The 14,170-nt window shown below is 34.8% G+C and overlaps 1 protein-coding gene and 1 long non-coding RNA gene across 6 annotated transcripts in view; both read left to right on the plus strand.

Moving 5' to 3' along the window:
• Positions 1-14,170, plus strand: part of LOC127858630 (histone-lysine N-methyltransferase SMYD3-like) — an 82,728-nt gene that overhangs the window by 54,145 nt on the left and 14,413 nt on the right. For all 5 annotated transcript variants that reach the window (XR_008038994.1, XR_008038993.1, XR_008038991.1 and 2 more), the window contains 2 exons: positions 10,576-10,707; positions 12,647-12,821. Coding sequence is in view for 1 of the 5 variants with exons in the window: in XM_052395844.1 (XP_052251804.1) it covers positions 10,576-10,707; positions 12,647-12,821 (307 nt within the window). In the remaining 4 variants the exon portion in view is untranslated. The remainder of the gene's footprint in view (positions 1-10,575; positions 10,708-12,646; positions 12,822-14,170) is intronic.
• On the plus strand, positions 1,686-10,140 carry LOC127858654 (uncharacterized). The gene is made up of 3 exons (XR_008039006.1): positions 1,686-1,965; positions 6,842-7,817; positions 8,011-10,140. It is a non-coding gene; the product is annotated as an uncharacterized LOC127858654 (long non-coding RNA).

Consider the following 14,170-nt stretch of genomic DNA (forward strand, 5'->3'; position numbering starts at 1 on the left):
TCATTATTCCAGTGGAATTCTCTAGTTAAACTCTTTTACAATGTAAATAAACGATGAAAAAGCATAAAACAAAAATAAAATATGTTGGATTCGGTGGAATGTCGATTTTAATTCACTCATGATCATAGAAAATATATATAAAATTATTTATGATAATCTAAAAATAGAAATAGTTCTGAAACTTTGTTCTTTTCACCGGTGAAAAGAACAATTTGTTTATTTTCACTGCTGTTATTTCACTGCAAAAATGTCATATTTTATCTATAGGTATGCAAGAAAAGATGATCTCGCAAGCATATATGTTTGGTTCAAATGGAACACAATGTACGCTTGAGTTTAAAAATGCATTAGTACCAAGGTTTGATATATTTGACATATTTTAGTTCTTCGTCAATCTTCATGAACATTTACACAAATCTTCATTGGAGGGTCCTCTACCATATGAGTACATATGGTTCCACTTCACTGCGCAAGATGACTGTCATAGCTAAAAGTATAAATACATGTATGTCCTAAAGCCATTTTTTCATATCATGCACCATTATTTGCAGCATAAAAATACGGCTTTTATGTGATTTCTCCATGTTTAGCTTACCTGAGCACAACATTCTCATGGTGTGCTTTTGTGATCACTTTTTTGTATTGTGCGTCATAAACATTTTCCTTGTGATCATTATAGGGTCTGCATTTATTGTCATATATTGGTCAGAATATTTTTTTTAATAATATTCTTACCCCGATTGAAACTTAGTCACATTAGGTCTAAAACTAGGTTGTTCTGTTAAATTAAAGAAAACTCTTGTGCACTCTTTAGAAGTCACATTTTAGTTAAATCTTCATGAAACTTGGTCAGAACATGTTTTCTTATGGTATATCGGCCAAGTTTAGAAAAAAAAATCGGGTCCATTGTAGGGTCAAAGTCACAGTTACAAAAATGAACAGACGTTTTTGCTTAATAATGTAAGTTTGGGATGAAATACTTTGCACTTAGTTAAAAACTAAATAGAAAATCCTTGATAGTAGATTGGATCATGTCAAGCGAGCAAGTGTTTAACTGGTGGTTTCCGGTACATATAACTCGATGGTTTGCATTGACGTCTTAAATTAAGACAGGTTTGTCTCTGGAGTTTGCAATCTTATATTATATTAAACTGAGCACAAATCATGGTTCTGATAAAAAAGATTTTCAATTCAGTTCTGAGCAGAACAATTGATTAAAACAAGTGACAACTGTCATGTACATGGGAAAATAAATAAAGGTAAATCAGTTGATTATTGGATACCAGCAACAAGGCTTGCTTGTGAAGTGAATACATGTATCAAGATTAAGTATATTTTCAGAAAAAAGTTTATCTCTCTGTTTTATCATAAAAATGTACTTAACTATGTACTTTGTACTTCAGTGTTTGTTAAAAGTGTCTTGATAGTGGATACAACTAGAATTATATTAGCCCATAAAGGTTGGGGGTTATTGAATTGTTTCATAAAAAAACTCTGTGTGTGTCGTCATGCTACACATGTTGGTGTTAATAACACTCATTTCTCTATCTATTCATAAAATGAGTAAAAAAATCAACTACATAGCTTGTTAATCAGAGGACAGTTTATAATTTAAGTATATAAGTATTAAAAATGTCAACTTCTGTCAATTCTGTTAATTAAAGGTAAGATTATGTGAAGGACTTTGTTTGCAGCACATGCAAAAGTCAAAGTATTGAATAAAGTGCAGATATTTTTGTGTGAAACATGTATGAAGTTTTTTGTGTGGAAAACGTGGTTATAATCATGATCAATTGTACAAAAACCATTCCAAATATGGAAGAGAAGCAATAATAAATGGCCTGTCACAAAGAGAATGGAGGATATGCTTCTGAAATGTGATGTGCATAAGGACAAGAAACTGAAAACGTTTTGCCAGGGCCACAGTCAGCTGTGCTGCTCAGATTGCGTTCTGCTTCATCACAGGTATGTGACACACAGGCATGAATTTGATTGAAATATATTAAGGTTAAAGAAAGTTTAAGGGCTACAGTCACATTCATCCATCAGATGTCATAATTCTGATCATTCAATGGTTAATTTGTGTATGGTACTAATATTTAGGAACATTATTGCTTGATGTCTAAATGTCAAATTGGTGCCTACATTGATATATTGCAAAATTTGTAATTAATGTTGTTTTTTTCTCAGGTAGGGAACTACTGTATTGATTGTAATCATTGTCAAAGTCTGTTTTATATACTTTTGTTGAGGTAAATCATCTAAGGATCAATGTAATTATTTTATTATAAGTATAGGGTCACTATGCAATAAGTTTTTCATTCTCCCGGTAGGTTTGCATATAGCACTTGCATTGTCTGTCTGGCATTCTGTGTTCTGTAGTTTTTTTACGCATCCCTTTCAGATATCGAGCTGATTTTTGGTATGTGAGTCTACCTATATGACCTGCGTATAGAGGGTGACATTCTTTCCGGTACATTGATTTTTTACAAAGTTATGGGCCTTTGACTTATAATTATCTGTCTAATAACCTTTTTTATACCCCCATTACTGGTAATGGGGGCTATATAGGAGTCACTTTGTCGGTCTGTCTGTCTTTCTGTCCCGAAAATTTCATCCGATCTTCGCCAAACTTGGTCAGAAGTTGTATCTAGATGATGTCTAGGTCAAGTTTGAATATGGGTCATGTAGGGTCAAAAACTAGGTAACAGGGTTACTTAGTGCGTTTTAAACCAAAAGTTTGTCCGGACCATAACTATGTCATTAATCGTTAGATTTTAAAATGACTTGGTACATTTGTTCACACTCATGGGATGGTGTGTCACGCGAAAGAATTACGTCGATATCTCCAAGGTCAAGGTCACACCTGGAGTTCAAAGGTAAAATGATTGTCCGGGCCATAACTTTGTCCTTCATTGTGAGATTTTGAAATCATTTGGCTCATTTGTTAACCATCGTTGGTCGGTGTGTCGCGCGAAAGAATTACATCGATATCTCAAAAGTCAAGGACACACTTTGAGTTCAAAGGTCAAAAATGGCCATAAATGAGCTTGTCTGTGCCATAACTATGTCGTTCATTGTGAGGTTTTTTAAATCATTTGGCACATTTGTTCACCATCATTGGACGGTGTGTCGCGCGAAAGAATTACGTCGTTATCTCAAAGGTCAAGGTCACACTTTGAATTCAAAGGTCGAAAATGGCCATAAATGAGCTTGTCCGGGCCATAACTATATTGTTCATTGTGAGATTTAAAAATGATTTGGCACATTTGTTCACCATCATTGGACAGTGTATCGTGCGAAAGAATTACGTCGATATCTCCAAGGTCAAGGACACACTTTGAGTTCAAAGGTCAAAAATGGCCATAAATTAGCATGTCCGGGCCATAACTATATTGTTCATTGTGAGATTTAAAAATCATTTGACACATTTGTTCACCAAAATCGGACCGTGTGTTGCACAAAAGAATTACGTCGTCATATCCAAGGTCAAGGTCACACTTTGAGTTCAAAGGTCAAAAATTGCCAAAAATGAGCTTGTCAGGGCCATAACTACGTCGTTCATTGTGAGATTTTAAAATCATTTGGCACATTTGTTCACAGTCATTGAACGGTGTGTCGTGCCAAAGAATTACGTCGATATCTCCAAGGTCAAGGTCACACTTGGAGTTTAAAGGTCCAAAATGGCCATAAATGAGCTTGTCTGGGCCATAACTATGTCGTTCATCGTGAGATTTTAAAATCATTTGGCACATTTGTTCACCATCGTTGGACGGTGTGTCACGCGAAAGAATTACATAGATATCTCCAAGGTCAAGGTCACGCTTTGAGTTCAAAGGTCAAAAATGGCCCTAAATGATTATGCCATAATAATTATTAAAAATTGCCATAAATAAGCTTCTCTTGTTTTGTGAGGACAGCATGCAAAATAGTCTGTGTCAATGCAGCATGTGGGGGTATACGTCACGTCTGTGACATAGCTCTAGTTCTGGATGTTTTGTTACGCAACGCTTTCAGATATTAAGCTGTTTTTATGCCCTCAAATCGAATGATCGGGGTTTATTGTTTTTGGCCTGTCTGTCACTCTGTCATTCTGTCCCAAAACTTTAACCTTGGTCATAACTCTTGCAATATTGAAGATAGCAACTTGGTATTTGGCATGCATGTGTATCTCATGGAGCTGCACATTTTGAGTGGTGAAAGGTCAAGCACACTGAGAAATTTTCAATATAAAAACATCCATAGAATTATAGCTACAAATAAATATCTCTTTAAATGCAAATTATCTAACTCAAATCTGTGTGACTTCTGCAGTGAAAACATTGAAACTATAGAACATCTTTTTTGGGAGTGCAAACACATCCAGCCTATTTGGAATCAATTAACATCTTTTCTTGAACAACAGCAACTAAACGTTAAACTATCTTTCTTAAATGTAAGTTTCGGAATTAACTCATTGAAATCAATAGACGGTAATAATATTGTGAATTTTATGGTTATATTGATGAAATATTTTATCTTAAACATGAAGTACAAAAAACAAGTACCAAATTTTGATTGTTTTGTCCATAGTCTTAAACTTAAAATCCAGATTGAGAAAGAAATAGCCCTCAGTAATGACACATTACAAATCTTTGAACAAAAATGGAATCGGATTAAATTCTCATAATGTTTTGTCCACTTATATACATTTCACTCTAATGTTAGTTTATCTTTCTAAAATAGTTTTTTTTATCTTTCTAAAATAGTTTTGTTTATTTTTTTTTTGAATCTGACAAGATCATTGTGAATATACAACAAAACACACAAATACAGTATGCTTTCTTCCGACTTTATACAACTCATCATTTTTCATAACTATTCCTCTGTTGTTCTTTTCTTTTCTCTCTAAAAAAAATAATTATATATATATATATATATATATATATATATATATATATATATATATATATATATATATATATATATAATATATATATATATATATATATATATATATATATATATATATATATATATTAGCATATCTTGTATAACATGTCTGAACTTTATTGCTTTATACAATCACTGTGTTGTATGATCATAATTATACATGTTTACATTATATGTATGATATTGAATAAAAAAGTCATCCTTCGAGGTCAAAGCTCATCAGTGAATTCTGTAATAACCTTCCATAATTCTTCTCCATCTTCTTCCTTGCTGTGTGTCATATGTAAGATTCATGTCTAGGGTTAAGGTCAAGGTTCATGTCTAGGGTTAAGTCAACGTCACACAATATACTTCATGTAAGATCATACGATTCACATTAATGGTCAAGGTTACACAAATGCTTCATGTTAGGTCGTACTCAATGATGAATAATTAACCTTACATATTTATTTATGTTATTTCCACGTATGTCATGGCGAATGTTGTGTTCACTCTGCAACACTCTGAAATTGAATGTTTTGTGGAAAAGGCAAGACATTTTAATTCACAGAAATAAATGTTGAAAGCTCAAGAACCATCCTCTGTCTTAGTAATAGTTTTGAGTTATTGTCCTTTGTTATTTTTGTATGTTGTTATTTTTCGGGCAATAACTCGGTATGCTAGATTTCTATTTAAGAAAATGCTCATAACAAGGTATTTCTCCTTTTGTCATGATACTATCAATTATAAATGATTCATGAAAATTCATGAAAATATACTATCTATATTTTTTGTCTGCAAACCCATCACAGGTACAAATGAGTTAAAAATAATTGACAAAAGGCACAACCCTTCACTATACCTTTTCTTTTAGTTCTAAACCCATCCATTAACAAAATTTATTTGGCGGGGGATATCAATTAAACGAATTTGCTTATTTACGTGACAATTATCAAACTTATGCCCGTCCTTCCAGAACACTTGTGTCTGGAGCCATATCTTGGATTTTGCTTTTTGATGATTTAATTGATACTTGTATTAGTATTTATATAGATAAAAGGATTATAGACTTCAAATGATGTCAAAATCGATTTGCAAATAATGGAGTTATGGCTCTTTTTGACTTGAAAATAAGCATACTTTTGTGTCTGGGACCACATCTTGTAACTTCTTGGGCAGATTTAATTAAAACTTTGTATGCGTGTATATATGGATATGGGTATGATGTGTGTCAGATTGCGACACCATCCATTTGCAAATAACGGAGTAATGGCCCTTTTTGACTTGAACACACCCTTTTTATGTCAGAATTCGTCCCCGTCTTGAGCTGTACCTCCAATAAGATATGATCTACAGCCATGAAGCTTACCACAGTTTCAAATCATCATTTTCACTGATCCATAAACACAATTTCTCTTTGGCAGGGGATATCTATTCAACGACTTTACTTGTTAGTCCCCTACCGGTGAAACGGGAGAGGGACTTATGGTTTGCGGTCTTTGTGTCTGTCAGTCTGTCACACTTCTCTGGATCCAGCGATAACTTTGAAAGTTTTTCATATTTTTTCATGAAACTTGAAACATGGACAGATGGCAATATGGAGATTATGCAGGTGATTTCATTTTGTTCCTACGTCAAGAATTCTGGCTGCTATGGCAACAAATAGACTAGAAATATTGCTGAAAATGGTGTATCCTGCCATAACTTTTAAAGTTCTTTATATTTGTTCATGAAACTTGAAACATGGATAGATGGCAATATGGAGATTATGCACGTCATTTCATTTTGTTCCTATGTCAAGAATTCTGGTTGCTATGCTTACAAATTAACGACAAATATTGCTGAAAATGGTGGATCCTGTGTAGGTAGGGGACTTTTATTGCTTGGCAATAGTCTTGTTTGTTTATAATGCTCCATGTTTCTTTTTCAGACGGTGCATCGATGTGACTCATATTTCTGAGTCAGTAAAAATGCTATCATTGGATATGAAAAAGTTGTCAATCAATCTTCAAACTATTCTTTACCAACTTAATATGTTTAAGAGTACACAAGAGACCATCATTCAGTTCATGGAGGTATCATATAGTGAAACACTGCACGAAATCCGAGACATGCGTGACAGATTAAATGCTTATTTTGATGAGCTAGAAAATGCAACCATGAAAGAACTGGATGAAATTAGGAACTTATTGCAAACCTCTCTCAAGAAAGATGTTGACAACTGCAGCAGACTGAAGGATGAAATGCAAGTACTTGGTGAAGCTGTACATGGCCTGTGTGATAAGAGCAAGAAAGAAATGGAGTTAGTAGCCAGCAGGAAATGTCTTGAAAAAATACAAGAGTGTGACACATCTGAAAGAGAGCCCATTTAAGATTCAGAGTTCAATGATATTCAAGGCAAAAATTGATATTGAGCAGTACCTGTCTAAAATGTCAGATCTTGGGAGGATTGTATTAATGAATCCAAATCAGTTGATGACAGTCAGGAGAAAGTCTGTGTATAATATGAAAATATCGATTGACACGGATTTGTCTTGCTTCATCACAGGTAGTTGCAGCTTACCTTGTAACTGTGTCAATGTTGTTGATAATAAAAATAAAAGAGTAGCTGTTTTACCAGCAGTTCAATGTAGTCAGCCACTGTGATGTGTCTGGTGAGCTATGGGACATTTGTCTAATTACATCCTGTGAGGTGGCTGTGACTGTTGGCAATGATGTGCAGTTCATCTCTGTAAGAAATGGGTCTCTGATTAATGGGAGAAGGTTTCAGTTACAGCATGCTGCATGTGGAATTGCCCACCATCTCAGAGCGTTGTACGTCACCTCTGGCACTGCCCTGTACCACTACATTCTGACAAGGACACTCGTGAAAAAGCTTTATGAGGTCGCAGAAGGGGACTCGGGAGGTAAATGTTTTTTATATTTCAATATTAAACATATTTTACATAAATGTATGTACCAGTTTTTGAACATAAAAGAAGATCTATCAAAACTTGTATGAACTATTATTCAATTATTTATATATTTTTCCTGATGAACACACATGTTAATGTATTAAAAAATGATTTATCTATATATGAAATGTTTAATGTGTTTCAGTGTGGAAGTGTTCTGTGAGTCCAGCTGAGGACAGGATCTATGTCACCAACAACAGCCAGAACAAACTGATCACACTGGCCATGGATGGGACCCTGATATCCACTCTCACGTACCCTGAACTACTACATACATATGGCGTTCATGTTACACCTGCAGGACAGGTGCTTTTATGTGGAAATATCACCAATTCTTTCATACAGGTGGATCGTGAGGGCAGAAAGAAGCTGGTAACTCTGCTTTTACAGAAAGATGGATTGAGCAGCCCAACGTCTGTCTGCGTCAACAAAAAAGTCGACCAGATCACTGTGGGACTATTCAACAACAACCAAACAAGTGTTCTGGAACAATTGCTCATGAGTCCTCCTGTTGAATATTTATGTATACAATCTTGTAAATGTAATTTACAATTTGTCTTTTAAAATGACAAAAGAACCCATCATAGTTTGTACCACAGGCAGGAAAAAAACTAGCTTTGCAAATTTACATAGTGTTGATTGTTTTGTTAATGACTTTTGAATATTTATATTGCAAATAAGTCATATTTAACCAAGTTCTCACCGAAGTTCAATATCCTGTTTATACGCTTTGAACATGTCCAGCTTCTTGTTCTATATTGTGTTGTGTCTGTAGATAACATGTGATGTTATTGTGTGAGTAAATAAGTTTGTATGCAGACTTTGCTCGCAAAGTTTATTAAATTCAAGAAAATAAATTGTTAAATCGTTGAACATCTGGTTTGTTTACATACCTTGTTTAAGTTCATGAAATGTAAGATTTAAAAAAAGTAACATAAACTACTACATATATTCAACTTCAAATATCTTTGTGGTATGTATATTATATGACTGACAGAAATGAACATTATACTGTAAAATTGGAATAATAGTCAAGCGCACTGACTGGTGTTAGCTTGTTTGTCTAATCTTAAGGAAACTTGTTCAGAACATTTGTTCTAAGGATTTCTCATTGTAATTCACAAATGGGTCCGAGCTTTATTCCATCCTTGGTGAAGGCAGCATATAGCAGTCGCAATGTGATTCTGTGCGTTGATGTGAGTGGCCAGGTGTGCGTCCGATATTTTTAATCTCAGCCATAACCGTGCCATATTTTTAAACATCGTGAGAGATTTTGTTATTAGCAATACCTTTCTCCTAACCTCAAAAGTCGGGGTCACATTTAGAGGTCTAAGGTAAATTGGTCTTGGGTCTGGTCTGTTGAAAAACATGGTTGAAAAGGGGGAGGGTAAGGGCTTGGTTTTTCATCATATGGCTATGGTGAAATTTTGTGAACCCTGTATAAGTCATATTATTTGCCAACTCATCATGAAACATGCTCAGAGCATTTGTTCCAATCATATCTCAAACGAATTCGTAAATGGTTCTTGCCCGTGGACCAGTTTCCCTTGTATGACTATACTACAAGCGTACGAACACTCTTTCGTCACAATGTTGGCCCAATCTTCATGAAACTTGCTCATATATTTTTTTCTAAGCCTGGTTCAAAAATGGTTCCGGTCCATTCAGTAATCGAATAAAGTAGTTTGAGCAATCAAATCTTATTTTTTGTTTTATTACTTTAGACCTGGAAAAAGTTTTCTACTCCAGCTATAGAAAACAAAGAATATGAACAAGCCTAGTCTGTAACTTACCAGAAAGTGCAGGACATGAGGGGTTGTGCTAAGTTCGGTATCGGTCCTTTTAAAAACATGAGTGTAAGCGGGTAGGGCATTTTCATTATATGTCTATAGTGTTTTAAACCTTCTGAATGCCATCATAAGACAGTTGGTGTCCAATCTCAAGCATCTTGATAAGAATGTTTGTTTTTAGAATATCTTAGATAACTTAATTTTTTAGGTATGTTACAAATATGGCTGCCATGGGATTTTTCACTATAGCTTGAAAACTTTGCTGAAGTGGAAAATTTTCACTCAAGTTGATTTTGCTTCTTTGTGAATATGACTGCAACTATTAAAGTGATAACTTTAATTGTGTGATGTACTGAAAACAGTTATGATAATAAGCGTTGTGTAAATGAACATTATGTTTATTAATTGTGTTTGTCGAGATTTATGTATTATTTATTTACTACCGTTGTTTTAACTGATGGATATGATTTTTTTGTATTTAGTTATAATTTGGAATAAATTGTCATGTTTTGCGTGTAAAATTGTAAAATAAATTAATCTGACGACTACTTTCATCTTTTGTTGCTTGATGTTATATTAACATTACCCTTTTAAGTTACAGTACATTGTACGTATTCGAATAACTCTAATACTAGTTGTATGTGACAAATTTTGGTGTAAAATAAATTGTTTAATCAAAACAGCAAGAACACATAACGGCTATCTACGGCTCATTTATGCATTTATGATTTTAAACATTTTCATACGATCCATATTTGATACGATTTTTAATTTGAAATGCACATAACTGTTGTCTGGGAAAGTGTGCATTATATTCCGGCAAATACAATAGTTGTTGTGGGTATGACATCGTGTGATGGCGATATATTGGAAGACAATTCTTGAAAATTCCTTTATTCTATTCACCTTCTCTATCGCAGATCGTGTATTTGGGAGCTGTCGGCTGTGTGGTAAGTCAGACTTTCCTGCCAACCTGAGGGATAGAGCCTTAGCTGTCCTAGACGCGTGTAAAACCAGATTGGGGCAGATAGAGGAGGAAAGGAAAGACAATAGTATGTTGCGGAAATGGTTTCCAGGCCTTTGTCTACTGTTTTCACGTATCCGAGAATCTGAACCTTTCCCAAAGCAAAATATTATTTTTGTTTCGCAAACTTATATTTAATCCTAATAAAAATTGCTAGAACACCTCCAATATACCAATATTGGTAAATGTGTAAATCCATTTGACACCTGATGTAAGTAACTAGCAAGTCATGTTATCTTGATTGAATATCTTTAATAAATTAATGTTCATAAATTGTGGTAAGTAATAAACATACAACTTGGAGATTACTCGGATAGCGTGCCAATTGCGGGTCCATATGTTAAAGATAAAGCTCTTGGGACGATTTTCAAAACTCTCTTGCTTTCACGCTGTCAGTTTATGTAATTGGTTTTGCATAATTGCATATTTTGCCATCAATAAATATGTAACAACCATTTTTCGTTGAGGTCAATAAATTGTTTCCTTTGAAAGCTATTTTTTCAAGAAATTGTCAACCATCTGGCGGGAAAGTCGACAAAAGGCGATTATGAAGAAAGAAATTGTGTGTTGCATTGTTTCGTTTGCCATGGCATTATGGATATGGTGTCCGCCTAGCGACCCGGAGGTCACGGGTTCGATCCCCACTCGGGGAGCGTTCTCTTGATCTTTCCCATAGACACCAAGTTCTGGTTGTAGGCCCAGGAAACGGACTTTACAGCGTTTCTTAAAGCCTGATGCTTCCAAAGCAATAGAGCTAAAATAAACAGGTTTAAATTAATTGTATGTATTTTTTTTTTTGGCAAATAGAAGGCATTGTAAGAAAAATGGTGACATTTTGATAATTTCATTCACGAGAGATATTAATTGTCCCCTACATGGTTCACCGGAGGGGACTTATGGTTTGCGCTCTGTGTGTCCGTCTGTCAGTCAGTCTGTCACGCTTTTCTGGATCCTGCGATAACTTTAAAAGTTCTTTATATTTTTTCATGAAACTTGAAACAATGACAGATGGAAATATGGAGATTATGCACGTCTTTTCATTTTGTTCCTACGTCAAGAGTTCGGGTTGCTATGGCAACAAATAGACTAGAAATACTGCTGAAAATGGTGGATCCTGCACACTTTTCTGGATCTTGCGATAACTTTAAAAGTTCTTCATATTTTTTCATGAAACTTGAAACATGGATAGATGGCAATATGGACAATATGCACGTCATTTCATTTTCTTCTGACGTCAAAAATTATGGTTGCTATGGCAACAAATAAAAAAAAAATCTGACAATGGTGGAGCCGGTAGGGGGACATATATTGCTTGGCACTGTTCTTGTTTAAATATGTCTTGTAACGAACATTAATATCAAATGTGCAAAAGTATATGGTACGAGACTTATTTGCCCAAAATGACACGTGTTGGAAAGTTTATTCCCAAGCATTTATGTATTTGTTTCCAGATAGGTAAACAAATTGCCGGGTGTATTAAAATATTTGAAGTTAATTGTTGTTGATTAGATAAGTTAATTTAATATCTAAATTTAGCTTAATTGCACCCAATCACTTATCTTATTCTCTGGACACTCTTGATTGAAGATCATGAGAATGCTTCTCCTAAGAGCTGTTTTGTGAAAACTTGGCCTACAAATGCAAAAAACAAAACGTTTGTGAGCTGTTATATCCATTTTGACGGTTTTGTTTATATTACTAAAGTGAATATTTTAAATGTCTTTTTCGTGACATATGTGCATTGTCAAAGCATAAACAATTAAGCTTTGGTAGTTGATAGCTTTCTTTTGCTTTAATGGCTGTGGATAGCTTACTTTTGCTTCAATGGCATTGGATAGCTTACTTTTGCTTCAAAGGCAGTGGATAGCTTAATTTTGCTTCAATGGCTGTGGATGGCTTTCTTTTGCTTCGATGGCAGCGGAAAGCTTACGTCACCATTGTAACAATTTCTGTAATTATCTTTACAGAATGGAAAGAGATGTTGGACGGTTGCGAGGACCTTCTGCGAAAATCTGCCGGCATCCTGCACGCCAACAACATCTATCTGGTCGGGGTCCTAGATGGAGCATTCTGTGCTGCAATCTATGTTAAAGAGTATGAACTCGCTGCGAAATACGGAGCTCGAACACTGGACCCGTACAGGTATGACAACTGGTTTGAATACTGTTTTGTTTTATTGCTGATTTTGGTGACTTAGTTAACACAAAAACGCTAAGCTAAAATATTGAGTTTGATTGTTTAATTGAATGCAGCCAGTGCGATCATAATTTAGAGTGTTGCAAAAGTGGTAGAAAACAATGTTTTCAAAATTCGGTTTATTACGTTGGGAGGAAGTGGGTGGGTGTGTGAGCCCTTAAGGAGCTTGAGTGGTATGAAATTGTGATCAACCTTCAACTTACAGGTAAGTTTCGCTTAATCATTCAATTTCATCCCACTTATTGCTCCCGAATGGGCTCCACAGAGACTTTAGAGTGAATTTTAGAAAATATTAGTTTTCTTCGTTTGAATAAATGTATGCTATGGTATATGTATAGCCCTAGGTGGCCTATCAATCCTCATTAAAGCGAAGAAAACAGTTGTCTTTAAATGTGTATTTATTTACACAGCTATATTGTCTACGTCGTATCCTTATATGTAGAGATAAAGTAGTATGATATATAAATTAAAATATAAATACAGACATATAAACCAACAAACCGGACATGTAATATAAGTGTTCATTATGGTTTCAATCTATACAATTTTGAAGGAAAATAATCAATTTAAATGTTCGCTATAAGTATTAAGTATGAGTGACACTTAATATTGTCTGCAACGAGCTACTCGTATTCTCATCAGTGTCTACACTTTTATCATAATATTTAGCGAACGTTCGAGCATTGCTCCACCCCGCTGAGTTAACTATTGTGTCTATCGGTATCCCGCATGCCTTAGCCATCGACTAGGCCGCCGCACGTGTACTGTGTGGCTTAAACTGATTAGATATGCCTGCTTTTAGCAGATATTTCGTATCCAGCGGCTGATGGTTTGCTTGGAGGATGCTCCGTGCGGTTTTATTGTAGAAATTAGAAGTTTGTTTGATGTTCGCATACCTTTAGTTCTTTCTATGTATTCTCTAATTGTGGTAACGATGCATAACCGAATGTCAGGGGTGTATCTTTTCAATATAAACGGTGATTGATTATGTCCTGGTCTGGAATGTTTTAATATATGTGGTGTATTTATTATCACCATATTGTCATGTAATATGATGTCTTCAATGTAAATGGAGTGAAGAGTTTGACATCGTTGTGCAGTAAGTAAAAGAAATAGCATACTTAATTTACCAGACAATACAAACAACGTAGGTGTGTTCAGTTGTGTAAGGAAGTTCAGTACTTTCCGAACATCCCATATTGTGTTGTATTTAGGTAATGCGGGCCTCGAGTTAAAAACGCCTTTCATAAACTTACTTACAAGAACGTTTTGACTAATATCGTAACCGGACATGA

Source organism: Dreissena polymorpha, chromosome 14, assembly GCF_020536995.1.
Source record: "Dreissena polymorpha isolate Duluth1 chromosome 14, UMN_Dpol_1.0, whole genome shotgun sequence".
Lineage (NCBI taxonomy): Eukaryota > Metazoa > Mollusca > Bivalvia > Myida > Dreissenidae > Dreissena > Dreissena polymorpha.